The sequence below is a fragment of the Talpa europaea genome (assembly GCF_964194135.1).
Source record: "Talpa europaea genome assembly, chromosome: 5".
In the NCBI taxonomy this organism is placed as follows: domain Eukaryota; kingdom Metazoa; phylum Chordata; class Mammalia; order Eulipotyphla; family Talpidae; genus Talpa; species Talpa europaea.
In genome coordinates, this window is record NC_140071.1 from 5,877,425 (window position 1) to 5,897,504 (window position 20,080).

The 20,080-nt window shown below is 54.8% G+C and overlaps 1 protein-coding gene across 1 annotated transcript in view; it reads left to right on the forward strand.

Annotated features, from left to right (window-relative positions):
• The window catches only part of TRIO (trio Rho guanine nucleotide exchange factor), a gene marked incomplete at its 5' end in the record, with an annotated part of 242,520 nt that overhangs the window by 109,050 nt on the left and 113,390 nt on the right, over positions 1 to 20,080 (forward strand). Inside the window, 3 exons of the mRNA XM_084233661.1 lie at positions 2,461 to 2,691; positions 8,329 to 8,451; positions 16,125 to 16,316. Of these exons, the coding sequence (XP_084089787.1) occupies positions 2,461 to 2,691; positions 8,329 to 8,451; positions 16,125 to 16,316 (546 nt within the window). The remainder of the gene's footprint in view (positions 1 to 2,460; positions 2,692 to 8,328; positions 8,452 to 16,124; positions 16,317 to 20,080) is intronic.

Genomic DNA, 20,080 nt, shown 5'->3' on the forward strand with positions numbered 1-20,080 from the left:
AAGCTCCAGCCATCTTCTCCAAGCTCCTGGCACCAGGGAAGAGGAAGAGGCACAATGTAGAATGAGTGTGTGCTGAGCTCCCTAAACACCTCTCCTGGAAGTTCCGCTCAAGATTATTATGTCTGTATATCGGCTTCCCCTGTTTACAGGAAGGCTGAGAAATGCAGATGGGGTCTTCCCATTCCCGACTATCGGGGTGGGGTACACTATCAAAGAGGGTCACCGTAGACTTGGGGATGGGGCCAGAAATTTCTAACACCCCTCCTGAACAGTATCCTTCAGACATGTGCCCACCAAGGCACATGCAAACATGAGTTTTGCATGTTCCAAGGCATAAAACCTAGAAAAAATACTTATAAGGAGTTTTAAATATCTACAAGAACATACTTGTAAGGCCCTGTACTGCAGGGAATGCTTCACTGAGGGCATCGACTCTCAGTCCTGGCTATACCCCATTCCCATTGTTTATCAAAAATCTCCTGATGCCTCCTTTATGATGTATGCCTACTAACCTGCTGTCCTGTAAAACTTCCTTGCGCACTTAGACGTAAATTACATGTCACAGTATCTATTAGAGGCAAAAGAAAGGTGACTTAAGATAAAATGGATTTCTGACTATAAATACCTAAGTCCATCTCTAACAGTGGAGAAAAAAGCCAGATGTTCAGACGCTGGCCATAGATATAAAACTAGTGCTTGTAGACGATGGGCGAGGCTGGACCGCGTCACGTCTGAGACTCAGATCTGGGGCTGGTAACCATCTGGGTGATCTTATGAGCCCACAAGCAACTCTTGCAAAGTTCTAATGCAAACCAAACCCTGCCCCTTTGACTGACACGGTCGTCTTGTTCCGGGAAAAATTAGTCCTCGTTAACATAGACAGACAGACAGAGAGACAGGCTTCCCTGGGTGTATTTGATAGATCAGTACAAAGCTCTGGACGGTTCTTCACTGCATGGATTATCCTGTCTCTCTGAATCCATTGCAATCAATACTCCCCCCCACCCCCACAACAGTCACTCTGCCTCCCCTCCTGAAAAATCACCATGTCGAGAAAGTTCACACACGTGCCGTGGCTTCTTGGGCCACCGCCTGCAGTAGTGGGCGGACACGGGCACAGCCTGTCCCCTGTGGTGCACGCACCCAGCGGCGGGCGGGTTCTCTGACCCTGCTCTTGGTTTTGCCAGCCCGGCTGGTTTCCCCTCAGGCTTTGTTCTCTTGACGTGTTCCGTCAACTTTAAACCTTGAAGCCTGGCAGCCGGCCCTCCGAAGGAGCAGTCAGCATGTGCGGCCACGGCCTCAAAGCCAGGCATCGGCAGCAACCATGTTCCATTCCTGCCCAGCTTAAAGAAAGAGACTAGAAAATCCTACAGTTTTTCACTGACTGCCAGGTTTGGGTGGCCGGAAGCCCCTATGTCGGCCAGTTCTCCCCAGCACCCCTGCACACCCCCCCCCCCACCCCGTCCTCTTGGTGCTGCGGCCACACCTGTGTGACCTACTCGCTCCTCCTTTGATGGAAACCCAAGGAGGGGGCGAAAAGCTACTGTGCGGAGGGACCCGTGGAAGAGGCCCCGCCCGAGCACCCCCTGCAGCACCCAGATGGGCCCCACCTGCCGCGGGTCCTCCTTGTGCTCTGGTCTGGGCCTGTTTTTCCTACCCCGTCCGGCATCGTCACCTTTGCTAAGTGTTCAGAATCGCTTCAGTACAGAAAATAACCTGATGCTTTTCTTTGCTCATCCCACCCTCAGCTTTCATTCTTTGGTTCCTTGGATGCTTTCATTGAACGGTAGTTTGGTAGCTCTTGAAAAATGCTGCCACTTTAATCAACATGACTTTTTTAAGTTTCAAATGAGATCCAAATAAAATGGCATTAAAGACTTTTCTATTTTGTCAAGTAAAGTTGCTCCCCAGCTCCATCAGGAAGTTGAAGTGTGTGTGTGCTTTGTCTGCCTCTGGACTTGTGACGGTTTCCTTGAGGCTTCCGGAGCCAGCGTCAGAGTTTTGTCCCGCTGTGGGGCGGGCTCAGCACAGTCACCGCTGTGGGGTTCAGCCGGCTGCGGTCCCGGAGCGCAGTTCCCTGGCAGCTGCTTGCGCTCATGAGCAGACTGAGATGCTGTGTTCAGTGCTGAGCATGGCGTCTGCCCCAGTGTCTGGAATAATGAACCTTCCTTGGCGTTTCGTGTTTAATTTTGTGATGTCACTGGCTAGTGGGTGGATTTGTCTTAGATTTCTTTTATTTTTTATAAAATGTGCCTTTGAGTAAAACTGTGGTGCGTGTGTGTACATCAGTCTCTGCACGTGCACATGTGCTTTGGTGCCTGCATGTGCACACGCATGTCTGTGTGCATCTGTGTCTGTGTGCGTGGGTGTGTGCACACAAGTGTCTGCATGTGCACGTGCCCAGGTGTGTGTCCGCCTCTTTCTCACTCGTTCACAGCCGCTCCTCTGTGTCGCCGGCAGGTGAGCCAGGACGGGAAGTCGCTGCTCGACAAGCTGCAGCGGCCCTTGACCCCTGGCAGCTCCGACTCCCTGACGGCCTCTGCCAACTACTCCAAGGCCGTGCACCACGTCCTGGACGTGATCCACGAGGTGCTGCACCACCAGCGGCAGCTGGAGAACATCTGGCAGCACCGCAAGGTCCGGCTCCACCAGAGGCTGCAGCTGTGCGTCTTCCAGCAGGATGTCCAGCAGGTGGGCTGCCCCCGGCGCTGCTGTCCCTGGCGGTCGGTGCTGAATCGGGAGGGGCAGGAGTGCAGCACCACATGGGCATCTCTGCAGCCAGAGTGGGGAAAAGAATGGGTGGGAGAGAAGAGTGAACACATATGTGCACACACACACATGCACACACGCACACACAGCTGCTTTGGGGTCAGGAGTGAAGCTGGGGATCTGGACGTGTATACAGGGTGCCCTTGTGCTCTGAGCCACTGGCTTTCTGAATTATGCGAGGACAATTCAGGGCCAAAACCAGACACTCTGAGTTTTGACCTTGAAACAACTCATCCTCGCTTGTATTCGTTGTGAGGTTTACACTGGCAGTGGTTCTGCTGGCTGGTGTTATGATTCAAGGCCTGTGCACTCCCTAGGACTTCCCATGTGTCACCTGCCGGACTGTGTGGTTTGTGGAGCATGGTAGGTGCTTAATATGTAGTTGTCTAATTAGTGAAAAGTGGGCTTTTCTGTCTTTGTATTTCTAAACAGTTGACCTCTCTTCTGTGTTACAAAATTGGTGTAAACCCAGAAGCTGTTCTGTTTCCTTCTCGTGGGGTAAGGAAGGTCGCCCAGGTGCCGGGGTCTTGAGACTAGAGCTTGGGGCACATACAGCGTCAGCCCCACCCTTGCCCTGGAATGCAGGGTGTGGACAAGGCGGCACCCCTGGAGAAGGATAATTCTCGGTGTGCAAGGATCCCCCTGGCATCTGGGGGATTTAGGAGCTGCAGGGATAGTTCTGGAACAAAACACTCTTCTCCTTGGGCTCCCGAAGCCCAAGAGCTGGTACCTTGTTTAGAAACGTGAAAGCCCAGGCCTCACTCTCCCCAGGTACCTCCCCAGGTACCTACAGGTGAGTGGGTTCCTGCCTTCTGGGCTGATCTATGTGGGAAGCCTATTCTGAGGAACCCCCACTTTGTGTGACCCCCATTTGTCATGCCACGTGGATCTGGTGAGCTCAGAACACGACCTTGTTCCCTAGTTCTTCATCTCAGGTGCTCAGCTTTGCTTCTCCTTCTGGGCTCTGAGTTGGTTGAAGGCTGCAACCTTAGATGCATCTTGATGTCATTCATGCTTCTTGACAGTGGTGTTTCAGTCAACGCAGGTTCATTGCGGGGTAAGTCTATGGAGGGAGGAGAGGCAGTTTTCGCTGTGCTCAACGGTGTCAATGTGATTGTTAAAGGATTCACCCACCCGTTTCCTACAAATCAGCTATTTCTGGACCCCACAGATGACATACTCTCTGGACTTGTGTCTGCAGCTGCAGAGACCCCTGTGGCCCCTGCTCCCCTGGCTCCTGGGGTGCCCAGTCACATAAGAATAAGCCTCTGGGCAGTTTATGTCTGAGTGAGGGGCGGGGGTGAGGATGGAGGAAAGGAAGCCGTGAGGAATAATGAGAAATCCAGTGATCAAAACTGGCACCACACGCTTAATGCACTTGAATTTGAAAACAGCAAACATTAATTTTCACGTGTAGGAAGGTAATTATGATAATTATGAGGCCAGCTCTTTAGTGAGTTTTTTTTCCTCATGAATAGGACCTTGGGCTGGATGTGAGGAGGGAAAATGTTCTGCAACACACACAAGGCATATTCGACCCTACTGGCATTCCATAGAAAATAGATAATCATTCTTTGAGGAAAACACTTTGTTTATTAAATGATCAGGAATTGTTCTGACTTGTTTTGCAAACAGGAAATTGCTATATAGGCCTGATCTGTGAAGCGAGGAGCAGAGTTGGTAGCTTTATACAAACCAAACATTTTACCTCGAGGGAGTCCATTGGATGCCAGAAACTCAAGAAATGAGTGACACAGGGAAACTTTTTGCCCTGTTGAGCATTGTTACAAGAGGAACTGAGATCTGTTAGAGATTTTAAGAGTTCATTTGGACAAACAAAAGCGAGGACCTGAAATGGCCTCCGACCACATCTGGCCACCAAATGAGATTTGGGGACCGACGTCTGAAAACATTTGGACCTTGAGGGCTGTTCAGTTTTTGTGAATATAAGGGCTCATGGCTGTGCTGTCCGCCCCAGCAGAGACTGAACAATCGCTCGGAAAAGCAGCCGGGCGATCCCAGGGTCCATGATCCACATCAGTGTTGGAAATAAGTGTCTTCCCGGGCTTCATGGTGCTGTCGTGGGGAGAATGGCTGCCTTGGGGCAACGCGCCTCCTCTTTAACCGGGCTCAGCGTTTATCCACAACTCCTTGAGAAATACTCTTCACTTCGAATTGTCAATCACCAAAGCATGGTGAACATGAGGGCGGGGCTTAGGAAGTCCCTTGCACACAGGCTGACATGGTGGCCGGGAGTGTGTGTGAGGGGCCCCAAGGCCCGTGGCCAGTCTCTGGGGTTTCAAGGCTGGGGAAGCGTTTGCTGGCTCCCCTGCCCCCATTTCTCTGACCACGGCCTGTCCCTTCATCAGAGGTGATTCACCCAATAGCCCCAGCGGTTCTGAAACGAAAGCAGCTCTTTGCTTCCATTTTGCCCCGTGCCAGCGGCAGGCAGAGGATGCACAGGCTTGGGGTAAAGAGGGAGCCCTGCGTCCAGATCCCTGGAGCCGAGCCCTGGCGCTGGCTCTTCCACGGAGTAGCCAAGGCCCGTTCGCCCCGGGTTAGTGTCCCGGGATGCCAGCAAGTGCCTGCCCCACCCTCTTCACAGTGGAGGTGATGCCCCAGCGCCACAGCTGGGTCAGCAGGTGCCCGGGAAGCTGTTGATCACTGGCTGAGGGAGGAGCTCTGTGGATTGGCCTCCATCACGATGCTCAGGCTCGTAGTGGCATTAAAACAGGGAATTAGCGATGCCAGCAGGGATGTCACCCACATCTGGCGTTTTGGCTTGGATGCTGACAGTGTCTGTTTTAGGAGAGCTGGCGGCTCACTGTGGAGCCACCTTGACCTCGGGACTCCCACTGTGTCCATCGAGGGCCCTGTCTTATAGAGGAAGGAGCTGTTACCACTGCCTCTGAACGAGGATGGCGGGCCGCCCCTCACCCTGCCCCCCACCCGCCTTGCTCTCACAAAACCTGGAGCCGGGGAGCCTGTGCACAAGGCTGGACTTGCATCCTTTTCCTCTGATCTGTTTGTAGAGCAGCACACCCCATACCGGCCGTGTTGTCCAGGGTTGAAGTCACAAGCAGAGATGCCAGCCGCTGGCTGAGGCCGGGAGCAGCCGGGTGGATGGACTGCGTGGACAGAGCCCACCCCTTTGCATGGACAAAGCCCCCCATTGCAAACAAATTTATGCTTTAAATCGAAAGGTCTTCTATATGCATAGCTTAAGATGCCCCTTGGAGAAATCCATCGCTGCAGGATTCCTTGGCAAAATCTGGGCCTGTTCTCAGACTTAGAGAAGAAGCTAAAGCCTGCTGGGGGTAGGGGGGCTGGTTTTGAATATGAACTTCATTTCAGTTGTCTGCTACTGTTTTTAAAAAGCGCTTGGAATTTGCACATTCTTCTTGGCATGATTGTCATGTGTATGGGGAGCACACTTTCACCTGGTGTTTACACGGCTGTCCAAGGTGACAGTGATAAAAGCAAATTTATAACCTATCTGTCACCCGAGGGGGTGCTTCATTTTACCCCCAGTTCTTCTGGAAACACTTTTCTCAACACTTAAACAATCCAATATTTATTATTTTAAAAATACTGTATTTTGCTTCCTCCTGCCATTTCTACCAAATACTGTTTATTTTTTGAAGCTGTGTCTTCATTTCAAGTCTGTATTGAGTTACCAGTAATCATCAGGTTTGCTGCTTACCAGTGACTTAATTTTCCTCTTTATAGTTGAGGAAAATACAGAATATAATATAGTCACAGTGAAAAAAAAAAAAAAAGAATGCCTCCTAACTCTTCTCGCAGATCTGATGGGTTGACTCTGGGAAGCTTTTCTTAACCTGTCCCGAATTCTTTTCAAGCTTAAAGTTGCTGATCCTGATCTCCTGCCTTTGGCCTCACACGCTGAGCCAATTCTGTGAACTGTGTCCTTTGAGGTCGAAGCATCTTGAAGTTGTCGTTGGACTTTCTTCAAGAGTGTTTTATGCCCTGGTCAGAGCTCTGCAGATGCATGTCTGCCTGAGGTCAGACACAGACGCAGCACACCCACTATTGCCGTTTCAGGCTGCCCTTACTCTCGCGCGCTCTGACCTCCGGAGAGTCATGTCCCGAGTGCACGCGTTAAAGGGCGGTAGAGCACATGTAGTCTGGGCCGGCAGATTGCTCACATGCCCGGGGGCTCGGGGTTTGGGGTGGGGGCTGCCGGTGCCGTGTACACTTGTGCTGGGTTTCAGGTGCTCAGCCCGGGGATGCTGAGTCCTCTCACTCCCTGTTGTTTTCACACCAGCTGCGCAGGCAACAGGTCTGCAACTCAGAGAGGCTAAGGGTTGGCCCACCAGCACACAGCTCGGCCTGTCTGTTCAGGACACCTGGAATGACGGGGGATAGGACAGAGCTCGAGGAGGAACCAGTGAAATGCTCAGTCCCAGCCGGACCCTAGTGCATCGGGCTGCTCTGTATCTACCCTTTCCTTCTCTGCATTCCCGTTCACGGAACGGCTAGCTTTCACAGCCGCTTTGTAAAGCGAGTCACCCCAGAGGCCCTGCTATCTAAAAACCATCTTCCTGCCCGGTAGCTCCCCGTTAGGATGGCTGCAGAGACCAAGACATTGCAGGGGTCGGGAATATGCCACTTAGGAGCAGAAATTGAATGGAACTGTGTCATCTACAGTTCCGCCTAGATCAGGATGGCCTTTCCGTGATCTGTACCCATCACAGACTTGTACCCAAGCCGCCCAGATTCAGGCCTCGTCACGCGAGACCACACCAAGAAGAGGGGAAGCCGAGCCTAAGAGCTGATCCCGTTCTCATCCCTGGGTGCATTAGAATCATCTGGGGACTTAAAATAACACACCGCCTGAGTCCCACTCCACACCAATTAAATCCGAGTTTCTGGGGTGAGCTTGGACTGGTGTGTTCTTAAAACACTACAGGCCATCTGAAGTATCGCCAGGGTTGAGGAAAAAGTTTCAAATAAGAAGAATGTGTTGCAGGGAAGTTTTTCTTTCTCCTCCCCCATCTCTCCCTCCTGGGAATCAAAGGCACAAAAGTGATCTCAGCATATATGCCTTTTAAAAAAGAAGTTATCCTCAAAGACCAGACAGAGGCATTGAAGTGTTTTCTTAGATTTTACTCTGTGTTCCGAGTCTGCAAAAGAAGAAGAAGAAAAATCAACTTCATCCTTAAACTTGAGTTGTGATGCTTTGAGCCGTGCAAAGATGTTCTGTTAAATTGATGGCCTGAAAACTTATCTTCTGCAAACCCAGGCCTCATGGGGGTCGCCACAGTGCATCGCAGAGGTGAGATTTAATCTCATCGCCACTGCACGTAGCGCTCACTCAGGCAGCCGCGCTCCGTCGAGGGCCGTGCTGATTAGGATCGCGGTGGGAGAGCTGGCGGAAGGGGCCGCCCTCGAGCGTGGTGTTCGGCAGGCGGCGGCTTGCACTCACTCTCTCCTTTGCTGCTTGTTTCTTGCAGTGTGGACACCGGCATGTATGTTCTGTGGATCGTCCTAAACCGAACACACGTTTCTTAGGGCTCATGTGCCTGTATTTTGTTGCAGGTGCTGGACTGGATCGAGAACCACGGAGAGGCGTTCCTGAGCAAGCACACGGGCGTGGGGAAGTCTCTTCATCGGGCCAGAGCTTTGCAGAAGCGCCATGAGGATTTCGAAGAAGTCGCGCAGGTAGGATGGTGGCTGTCATGGTTTTCCCCCAAAACCCCTCTGTGACTAGTTTGACTCCGTTTTCACACCAGCTGGGGTGAGCTGGCCTGAGCTGGGGTGAGCTGGGGAGTGCAGGGTGCGCAGAGCCCGGGGTCGCAGCATCCACTGCCATGTGACTTGGTTTCTACCCCTGCAAGGTCAGCTTCCTCCCTGCAGCACAGGCCCGCAGGGGCCCGGGAGAGCAGGACAGCCAGGCCCGGAGGACGGGAGCACTGTGCGGCAAAGGCACTTTTTGTGTTGTGGAAGAGAGGGGAGCTCACAGTCATGTGGTCTTCACACATGGAAGCTGTGAAGAGGGCAGGGAAGCTATTCTAAAAAGAAGTTGTCTAGTGGGACAGATCCGAAGTGAGACACATCATGGTGTCTCGGAGGAGCAGGGAAGGTGAAGTCTTCACAGCGAGGGGAAAGCCCGCCGAGCTCTCGTCCGCACGCAGACCTGGGCGGTGGGTGGAGCTGGAGGGAGAGAGGCCGGATGGGGACCCCGCCCCGGGAGGCCTGTCCCTTGACGGTGAGGGTGAAACAGAGCTCGAGGGAGAGTGTTGGCCGCCCACACACCAGGATGTACCTGCGGCTCAGGGCGGACAGCGGGAGCACCCACAGGAGCACCCGCGCTCGGCGCTCCCTGAGAACGGGGATTCCCCTCGCCCACTCTCTCTGGCGCTGCAGCAATGCCCGGCCTGGTTAAGTGCTCCCCAAATACTGGTTGGGACCTAATTACAGCAATCATGGAATTACTTAACCGCAAGAATGAAAAGGAACCTGAGGAGAAAGAACGGGGATCAGTAACGAGCACAGGAATTGTAAATTTGTTGATAAATCAAAGGATTAACCATTTAAACAAAAAACAACGAAATTAGAGGGTGGTTAAAAACCAGATGGAGCTGAAGTCCTGGAGCCCTGGGCCAGGTGAGAGGAGGGTTTGGGGGGCTCTTCTGCGCCAGGGGAGGCAGGTTTGGGGGGCTCCTCTGCAACAGGGGAGGAAGGTTTGGGGGGTTCCTCTGCACCAGGGAAGGGAGGTTGGGGGGGCTCCTCTGTGCCAGGGGAGGGATGTTTGGGGTTTTCTCTGTGCCAGGGGAGGGATGTTTGGGGGCTCCTCTGTACCAGGGGAGGAAGGTTTGGGGGGCTCCTTCGCACCAGGGGAGGGAGGTTTGGGGGGCTCCTTCGCGCCAGGGGAGGGAGTTTGGGGGGGCTCCTTCGTGCAGGGGTGGGCTCCCAGGCAGCAGGGCCCGCGCATCTAGACTCCTGCAGCACTCGGGAGGGAGTTAGGGCTCTTGGATGAGCTCCGGCAGCCCTGGGTGGAGAGCATCATTTCTGCATCGGCGCAAAGGGAAGAGAAAAGCAGAGAAGTAAAACCTCACAAAAATGGGTTTGTTGGAAACAAAAGAAGTGGGAGCAACAGAATCCTGGTAGAAATCACAAAATAAAATGTAGTAGTTTGTCCATAAATACCAGTAACGATAGCAACTGCCAAATACGCTGTCCTGTTGACGAAGGTTCTCCGAGTGAATAGATACACTCCCTGTTGTTTCTGGGGACACACCTGGGGCAGAAACACCCAGGAAGCCTCAGCCTGTGTCAGGTATTTGAGAAAAGGTCCATCGGGCCCTACTAACCAGGCATGTTGGGTTCATAGACATACAGCTCAGGATCAGCGGGTCTCCAGGTGCAGGAGGAAGTGTGTCCGGCACGGCTCACGAGGTCGCCTCAGAATCTACAGAACAAAAATAAGCAGGAATAAAGCTGGGATCACGTCGTGAAGGAACAGCCACAGAGCAAGTGCAGTGAGGTGGGGAGGGGGCCAAAAGACCTGGAGAAGCCCCTCCACCTTGTTGCATAAAGGCGGCTGTGTGAGCCGTGCCACAGCGCCAGGCTGTGCTGAGAGCCAGGGCAGAGCTCTCGCAGCAGGGTGGCTGCCCTGCAAGGCAGGTGAGAGTCAGCCCCCTCCCTGAGAGCTTCCCAGCTCCTCCCAGCCCTCAGATTCCCCGGGGTACTTACCTTCATCCTCCCTTTGGTGGGCTCCATGAGGGCTACATCTGGACCCCGAAACTTGCATGATCTGAAGGGGTCCAGCCATCCGTGCACACAGAGACAAATCAGGTTCTTAGTATGAAAGATCTTGAATAGAATCAGGTGCATAGAGACGGACGAGAAGGGAGGATAATAGTTTATCAATAAAACACCCAGTGATGCATCCCGCTGTGGGCAGATGCCCAGCCAGACAGGGTTGGCCTCAGGCAGGGCCTTTGAGGCCTGAAATCCTGCCACAGGTCTAGGGCACTTCTGCCAGGGAACCATAGAAAGGGGGTTCTGAAGTGGGTCCCAGCTGGGACAAAAGGAGCAAAATCCAAGTACAAATCAAGTTTAACAGCTGCCATTGTCAACTCCCCGAGGGTTTCTCTTTCAGGGCCCCTGCACGGCTCTCCACGTACCAACTCCAAGTCCCCGAGCAAGTCCCAAGCCGAGAGGCAAGCAACCCTCTTCTCCAGGGGTCCCCCCCAAACCTGCCTCCTTGTCAGGTGTTTCATCTGGGCCCTCAGCTCCACCCCTAGTTCCCAGCCCCTGGTCTGAGTGGCTGCATGTAAGTGGGGCAGGAACAAGTCCCCCCCCCTTTTATGGACGTGCCTCCTGTGTGTGCTGCTTTCTGTAGAGCAGTTACCGGAGAAGGGCCGTGGCAGACGGCCCCTGGCGTGGACTCCGTTCTTCGGGCCAGCCAGTCTCGGTGGCACCTTCAAAGCGGGAGCAGAGAAATGTGCTGAAGAAGGAGCCTTAGCTCTCGTACCGGAACGTAGTCACAAAGATGGAACAAATCTGGGGGCTTCGGGAGAAGACCTTTCCTCTCCACAGTTAAATGTGAGGTTGATTCGTGTGCTTCTCGCTTCACTCTGTGAAGTGAGCCTGAATGGATTTGTTTTTTAGGGATCTGGAATTAGCCATAAGATCCACTTCTCACGGCTTCTTCAAAGTAGACGTGGCACGATGAAGTAACAACCCATTTTAGAAGGAAGTGGGGAGGCTTCTGGTCAGGTTCAGCTTAGTCGGGTTAAACAGATTTGCCCTGTAGACCGACGCCAGGGTTCTAGGAAGGAGGAACCTGAAAGCTGCCCCGCGTTGGCGCGTGTGGTGGACGCCGCGCGGGCCGGGCAGCGGGAGCCCGGGGGAGCGGCAGCCGTGGCCGGAAGCCCTGGCATCAGGTCTGGAGGAAGTGTTTTAGGACTCGCGCCGTCTCTGCCGCCGTCTCTGCCCCGCGCAGCCGTCGTGAGTAGCCGTGTCCTCGACTGAAACCTGCTCGAGGCCTTGGGGCCCGGCAGGCGTGGCCATTTTCGAGCAGGAGCTTTAAAAAAGAAATGGACGATGCTTTCCAGGTGAGGCGTTTCGCAAAGGCGGCTGGAAAGGAGGCGGCTCTCGGCAGCTGGCTTCTCCCTCACCGTCCAAGTGGTCCACCAAGTACTGGTTCCTTTTTAAATTTCAAAAGCTGTGACTACCACAGCTGGGGAAGCCCAGAGAACCGGCCCAGGGTGGGTGCTGGGGTGCGGACCCTAAGCTTCCCTGCTGGGAGCCCTGTCTCAGCAGCACGTCCGCCCCGAGGGCTGATCGTGTGGGTGCTGGTGCCGCCTTCCTGCTTCTGCCGCCCAGATTACCTCCCAACACCCAGCCTGTCGTGTAAGTGGCAGCTCAGGTCCCAGCCTCTCGCTCCTGCTCGTGTTGGCGGGCCAGGGCCTGTGGTGTTTCCCTTCCTGCGTGAAAGGGTGGCCCCTGGGAATGGATGTGCCTTTTAATATAATCAGGACCCCGTGGACTTTACTTTGGTCAGTGAATATTCCTTTTGGTTACAGTTCCATAGGAATAAAATGCTTTGAGAGTTTTCTATTAGTATATTTGGACTTTATTTTTATTTTTCAATTGAGGTTAGTGGTTTACAACACCGAGTGTGAGTCAGAGGTGTGGGGTGACACTCTTCAGGGCGTGTCAGGCCGCCACCCCTACGACCAGGGCACCCATTAGTCTCCAGAGCCGCCGGGCAGCTTCTCTCAATCCTTCGGGTCTTGAAATGCTTGTATTTTCCTCTTTCCTGTCTTTTCCACTGGGAGCCCGGGGCTGGCCAGGTAGCCCCGGGCTGCAGCAGCTGAGGCCTGTGGGCAGGAGACTGGTCTGGTCTGCCTTGTCCACGGAGGTTCTGGGGGCCCCTGAGTCCCAGAAATTGTGTAGTTTTTTTTTTTTTAAATGTATTTATTTGTACATGCAATAACTGGGGTACAGACCAGAGATGCGGGAGTTGAGAGGATCCACCAGAGATAGAGTGGGGAGCAGAACGGGCAGATCTACTGAAATCCACTGCTGAGGGGAGCAGCAGGCGAGGCAGGAGAGGTCTGCTGCGCCATGTGGGTAGCTCCCTGGCTGGGGAACTTGTGCTGCAGAGGCTGCGGCTGGCTTCATAGTGCTGAGTCTTAACCCCTTGTGCCACTAGGGAGACCTGCAACTGTGTAGGTTTAATTTACTTCCCCAGAAAAAGAGGAAATGGTCGGCCTTCCTCATCCCGGCCTGGCCTGTGTGTTGTCTCCAAATCCCCCTGGCTGGGCCAATCACCCCACCCCATGCATGAGGGACGGTGGCCAGGACTGGGTGCTGGAGCCGAGAGGCCTCACAGGGCCCTCCCTGATGACCCACACACTTCAGGTCCAGCCCTTCCCTCCCAGGAGAGGAACCTTGGCCTCAGTATGTGTTGCTTGGACAGTCTGAGCCCCGCTGACTGGCCACAATACCTCTCCTGCCTCGGTTTTCCCACATCTCAGCCCTGTGGCGGGCACAGCGTGCGCTTCCTCAGTGTGTTTGTTCACACACACACTCAGCGTTCCTCAGCAGGGGACCCGGGTGGGTTCTGTTCCTGGGAAGGCCTGGCCTTGGCTTCAGACGGGCCCTGGCCAAGCCCCTGCCGCAGCACCTCTCCACTGGACGCTGAATGGAAGGCATGAGTACCCGCACCCCAGACTGTCCAGGAGCACACTTGCTCCTCGGGGATGCTGAGGCTGTGAAGGCCTTTACCTGCCGACTGAGCGCAGCGCGGCGCTGTCAGGAGGGTGTACCCTGCAGATGCACTTCGTGGTGCTGGCAGGAGGGTGTCCCCTGCAGATGCACTTCGCAGACACTGCAGCGGTGAAGAGGCAGGTGGCTCCCAGCTGCAGTCACAGTCTGTGAAAAACAGGATTTAGCTCTAACAGAATGCGCACCTGCAGCCTGAGGCCCGGTGCACCTGGCTGGGCCAGCCCTGGGTGACTCCGAGCAAGACCCAGGAGCCCCTCCCGGGGTTCAGAGACCCTGGGGGCAAGGCTCCGCGGGTCTCAGCACAGGCATCGTCCCGGAAAGGGACTCTCCCAGTGCAGCCCAGGGAGCGGGGAACCTCTGTAGCAGCCACTGCCCTGCCCGTGGCGCCCTGGTTCTCACTGCTCACCTGCATGAGAGCGGACTCCAGTGCTGTGAGACCACACACGTGCCTGCACACACACTTAAAACTTACGTTATTTTTTTTTAAGATTTATATATTTATTTTTATTTATTTATTTATACAAGCACTGGGTACAGTCAGAAGCGCGGGAGGGTGAGAGAATTCACCAGAGCCAGAGCGGGGAGCAGAGCAGGCAGAAGGACCGAAGGACACTGCTGAGGGGAGCAGTGGGCGGCAGGAGAGGTCTGCGCGCCATGCGGGACCCTCCTCCGGTGGCCGGGGAGCAGCCGGGGAACGAACCGGCGCCGCAGAGGCCGCGGGCAGCTTCGCAACCCAGCGCTCAACCGCTGTGCCACCGGGGAGGCCCAAAACTTACGTTATTTTTCAGAGCAGTTTTGCATTTATGGAAAAGATGGTCCAGACTTCCATACTGCACGGCTGGTTCCCCTGTGGGGAGCGTCCTGACATCTTCATTCCATGTTGGGGACCCATGTTGACACTGGGCAGCTGAGTCCCGCTGCTGAAGTGCACGCTTTGCTCCCGTCCCTAGTTGCGCCTGCTCCGGTCACTTCCTGTGTTCTCAGTGGCATCCTCATCACTCCTTGGTTCTGAACTCAAGGTTGCGTCCTCCCTCTCTAGGTGTAGGTGGGTGACCATCCCCTCTAGCTCAGGGTCAACAGGTCACACTGGGGTTGGAACTCAGACCTCCAGTGGGAGGATGTTCTGGCCCGTTGTTCGTTGGGGTGATAAGCTGCGGTCAGGGCCTCCCTGGGGCTGTTGTCAGGGCCTCCGTCTCCTTGGCAGGTTGTCTGCCCGCCCCCTAGGGCCTGGAGGGGTCAGAGTGCACGGATGGAGCGAGCACATCGTACAAACAAGGTTTTGTTGTCACAAAGCCCTTTGGAACTGGGGAGGTGTATGGCTTCCTGTCTGTCCTGCACGGGAGTCATCATAGCTTGGTTCCCCACTGACACCCTGGAGTGCGGGCACGTCCTCACGCGGGCACAGCGAGATGGATCCGCTGCTCTATGTGGGGCGGCCACTCCTCGCGCCCTACTTCCCTCTGGAGGAGAGGCGTTGCTGTGGGCGCCTGGAGCTCAGCTTTGGGCCGCTGCTGGCCCAGGCCTGCCGGGGGACAAAGGATGCGAGTGAGCCTGTGGGTGTTCCACGTAAGCCACGTCCACCCTGACATCTCCAGCCAGTCCACCGCCGTGGGCAGCTTGGGCTTCTGCCTCTCCCCTGTGGCGACTCCCTCCTTCCTTGTCGCCATGCCAGCGCTTCGCTTAGATGATTAATCGCGGGTGTTCCTGGTCTCCAGAGGGAAGCTGCCCTCTGCAGGGAGCCTCGTCCCCCATCAGGCCCAGACTCCCGGGGGATGCCCTCCCCACATGCGGACAGCACCCCCTTACAGTCCCTGCTGCTCTAGGACTGAGCTGTTGAAGAGGGCAGGATGACGGACCTTTGCCAGGGGAACCCCAGGCTGACTTTCCGGCTCACGCTCTGCAGCCGAGCCTCCGGCCCTCGGCCCCCACCCGCCCTCGCGGCACTTCCCTTTCACAGTATCAGGGTCAGGCCTACCTGTTATTTGAGGAACCCAGTGGCAGCCTCCAGTTTCTCGAGAATCAGCAATATTTGGAGGCTCCTAGACACCTGTGTAAACCTGCACCTCTTTAAAATGGTTTTCTGAGCGTTTCAGTTATGTTTGACTCCAGACTTGGGAACTCTCAAGTTGCAAAAACACAGGCCCAGAATCGCCGGTGCACAGAGATGTGACCCAGGCTGCGGCATAGATTTGCCACCAGGAGCCTTTCCCCACTCTCTTGGGGAGCTACGGCCAAGGGGCAGGCCCCCGAGAGGCCCAGGCTAGAACTCTCCACCCGCGCAGAAGCAGGAGGAAGAGCAAAGCCCCTTTTGAGTCAGGACACGCCTGCAGCTGCTCCAGCATGTCCAGCTTCCCCCGGGGGATGCACGGCCTTGGCAGGGGGCATTCGAGTCCAAGGAGCCAGGCAGGGCCGGAAGAGCTGCCGGGGAGATGTGTGGGCCTCCTGGTGCCCTTTCCCGCCGCCCGGTTTCCCCCCGTGTGACTTGCAGAAGCGCTCAGGGTTCCCGCGGCCCGAGCCGGGCTGCCGTGTCCGTGTTGCCGGCGCGACCCGCCGCCTCTTATTCACCTCCCATCTCTCTGGTGTCTCTCGCGCAGAACACGTACACCAACGCGGATAAACTGCTAGAAGCAGCGGAGCAGCTGGCTCAGACCGGGGAATGTGACCCCGAAGAGATTTATCAGGCCGCCCATCAGCTCGAAGACCGGATCCAAGACTTCGTTCGGCGCGTCGAGCAACGGAAGATCCTGCTGGACATGTCGGTGTCCTTTCACACCCACGTGAAGGAGGTAAGACCGAGTGCACCCGACCCACGGGCCCTCTAGGTCCTGGGAGGGTCGTGGGTGTGGGGGTGACGGGCGCAGCCGGACCGGAGGAGGGCAGAGCTGACGGCAGCTGGGGAGCTGCCAGGGCCGTGTGGACAGGCCGCGCCGGACCCGCTGCTGGCTCTCCCTGCCACACCAGCTCAGGGGTGCCTCTGCTGGGGTCCCCGCAGCCTGTGTCTGTCCGGGGCGGACAGCGAGGGTGGGGGTGGCCAGGAGAGTGGTTGGGAGGGGAACAGTGAAAACAAGAGCGGAAGGAGAGCCCTTTGGTTGGAGACAGACAGCGCCGCCCCGTTTCGCGGGCTGCTGGCCTGCACGGTGAGGGCGGGTTGTGGGTTTCCTTGCTGTGCGTTAGCCCGTCACATGCCTGCTGATTTTACCCGACCGTGTGAGCACTCCCAGGTGCGAGCAAAAGTGAATTGTAGGTAACTGAATTTGGAGGCTCCAAAGCCGATGTGACCGTCATAATATGCTGCTGGTGTCATGGGCGTGCTCTGGCTGGGACCTTGTCTGGTGATAGGAGCTGATGTGTTTTCAGATCTGCAGAAGGTAGATTGGTGGCCAGTTGCATGTATCTTATTCTTAGTAGAAATCATATAAAATTACATTTAAGAATACTCAGCAGGGGAGGGATCAGAACAGGGGTGGGAAGGGCACAAGAGACTCTGGTGATGGTTCACAGGTGACTTGGTGGCGGGAATTCTATGGGGATTATACATGAGGGGAGCAACGATGTAAAAAAATACATATATAAATAAAAAAATAGAAATAAATCACATTCAAGAGGCTTTTTTGTAACTCTTGAGAAAAAGAAAACATTTTTCATGAAAGCTAGTTCACAGTAGGACCACCGCTGAGGTAAGGATGTCAGTAACTGCCTTAGGTCTAAGGGAAAACTTCCTCACAACTAGGGAGTTGAAAATGGGGAGCCTCTGAGTCGTTGGGAGTAAGTACCGGACGCTACAGAATCCAGCCAGGAGAGGGTCCAGAGACGGGCTGGGAGCCCGGGTGAGGGGAGGCGTTTATCTGCCGGTGCGGCCATCCTGCCACTTGGAACTTGAAAGTTTGGCTGCAGGAAAACCACATTTATGCCCCCCAGCACCCCAAAACTGAGACCCCATGAGGAGTGTGTGAGCAGATGTGCTGGGACCCCAGAGCTTGTGCTCCAGCCCCTCCTGCCACGGCTGCGCCCACCCGGCTGCCCTCCGTGGGGCGGCCCCTGCACAAAGGCTGGTGCTCCGAGGCCCGGGGCGTCTTCAGAAACCAGCAGGACCGACTGCTTTTCCGCCGACTAAAGAGGACTGCACCAGAGTTACAGAGGAAGGAGGCTGCTCAGCGGCACCTCTCCACGGCAGCTTCTGGCGGTCGCGTGTGTCCCTAAGTCCTCACTCAGCTCGAGTCGAGCCGCAACCACCAAGTATCTCCCTGCCTCCGCCAGCTCTGCCCCTGCCTCACAAAGTCCCGCATCCAGGATTATTTTTCTGAAATATAAAGTAGATTCTGTCATAATCTGCATAATCTGCCCATAATCTGCATAATTCTGTCATAATCTGCATAATCTGCCCAGGGTTCAAAGTAGATTCTTTGAACCCTGGGCCTGCGGGTCCAGCCTGACACCCCTCGGCATCCTTGTGATCTGGTCCACCTTGTCCTCACGCCCAGCACAGTGACGCCCGGGACTTGGGTGTTCCCTGGGCAGCCTTGGCTGTTTCCTGCTCGTTTCCTTTCTAGAATTTTGTTCACACACACCTGTTGTAGCGCTGTCCTTGTTTGGAAATGTGCTTCTCTCTCTTTTCCATCCGTACTCGTACGGTAGCTTCTCTTTACTGCATGCATTTGTACACCTTAGCAGGAGGGAGAAGAGGCCTTGTGTGCAAAGGCAGATTGTGCTTCCTTCAGTGACGTGACCTTGGGCTGGCGCAGCCCAGCCTTCCAGGGAGCCAAGACGGGTGGAGGCCGCAGTTCCTGCTCTGGGCCCCAGGGGGCGCTGCGTCCCTGGCCGGCCAGATGCTGCTGGACAGGACGCTGGACCACGGGAGGGACGGGAGCTGGCAGGGGTCCAGACAGGACTGCAGGGGGGGGCATTTGGGCGCAGGCCTGGTGATCATCTTCAGCAGTATTTGCGAAGATTTAAGATTGCTTTGGGGACAGAAAAGACTTGCCATGCAGCTGAATTTATGGTTAAGGTCACCATTTCAGCTTTGATTTGGTAAAGCGACACCAAAGGGAAGCGGGAAGACCAGCCTTTTGCAAAAGCGCCTCTCCAGAGACTCAGTGGCAGCATTTTAAAGGAAAAATCTTGCCATGAAAGTGAGTAGAGTCTGCCTTGTCGTGAGGCTCAGGGATGATTTGGAAGGGGTGATGCGTTTGTTCTCATTGACTTGCACCGTAGGGCTCGGGTGTGTGTGGGGCGGGGGCCGCATGTGCGCCTGTGGACTGGGGGACCTTCAGTCTACTACCGAGGTCAGGAGATTCGCCCTGACAGCTGCAGCATTTTTAGGCATTTGTTCTTGCCTTCATGTGCAAGACACCGCCATGGCTTCTTCACCCTGATTTGCTTTTTCCTCCGTGTGTCTCCCTAAATTGACATAGGGGAGCCTCCCTGGTGGTGCAAGGTGTTAATTCAGTCTCAGCACTATGAAGCTATCCAGAGCCATTGCAGCACAAGTTTGATCCCCAGCCAGGGAGCTACCCACATGGCGTGCAGACCTCTCCTGACTCGCCCGCTGCTCCCCTCAGCAGTGTATTTCAGTCAGTCTGCCTGTTCTGCTCCCCACTCTGTCTCTGGTGAATCCTCTCGCCCGTACCTCCAGCCTGTACCCCAGTTCTTGTATGCATAAATAAACAAATCTTAAAAAAAAAATAAAGTGACGCAGGGTCCAGGGAAGACTTTGGTGACCATTGGGGAGACCTGGACGTCCAGTGTGGAAGGGTCTGGAAACTGGCCCCCACTCCCAGGCTTCTTTTTCAGTCCCCGCCTACTCTCAGCAGGTTTATTTTTCCTGACTGGTCCCAGAATTTTCCCATCGTCGTGCTCGGAGCTACACTAACACCCTAAGGCCCACAGGGATGCTCGTTAGGTTCCATGCAGGAAGGAGTGGGCTCTGCGGCCACTTGTTTTGAAACTGGTTATTGCTTGAAAACTCAGATTCATTTAGAACAAATTTAATTAGTTTAAAGCCAAATTAAAAGTGAAAGAAAGGCCAAGAGGAGGAAATCATGCTAATTAAATGTGTTTGCATAAAGTCACTAAATATTTTAATATAGCAGATGAGTAAAAAATTGCTCCAAGATTTATGTTATCTGAATTAATTCCTTTTTTCAAGCAGATCACCCAGTTGAAAGCTGCGTAGGGGAAGACAGCAAAAGCACTGTGTCTTTTGCTGGGGCAACTCCATGCAGCTTTTTAGAAGTGAACCATTAGAGCCTCTTGCCCCCGGGAAGTTAACCCTCCTCGCTCCCAGGTGTTCGGCAGTGGTTTAATTCCTCACTTTCATCTGGAGCAGAGCTCTTGCCCTCTCTTGTGTGTGCGGTAAATTTCTGTCTCTGCTGAGCAAGTAAAGCAAAGGTGATCTCATTCACAACGAAGTTCAGAAAGGTGCCAGGTCGAGGTGACGTCTGCTTGGTGTTAGCCCAGGGCACTTCTGCAGGAAGGGCCGGTGGGAAGCCCGCTTAGACTCAGGAAACAAGAGCTCTCGGCTCTTACCCTCACCTCGGGGGTGGAGATGTGC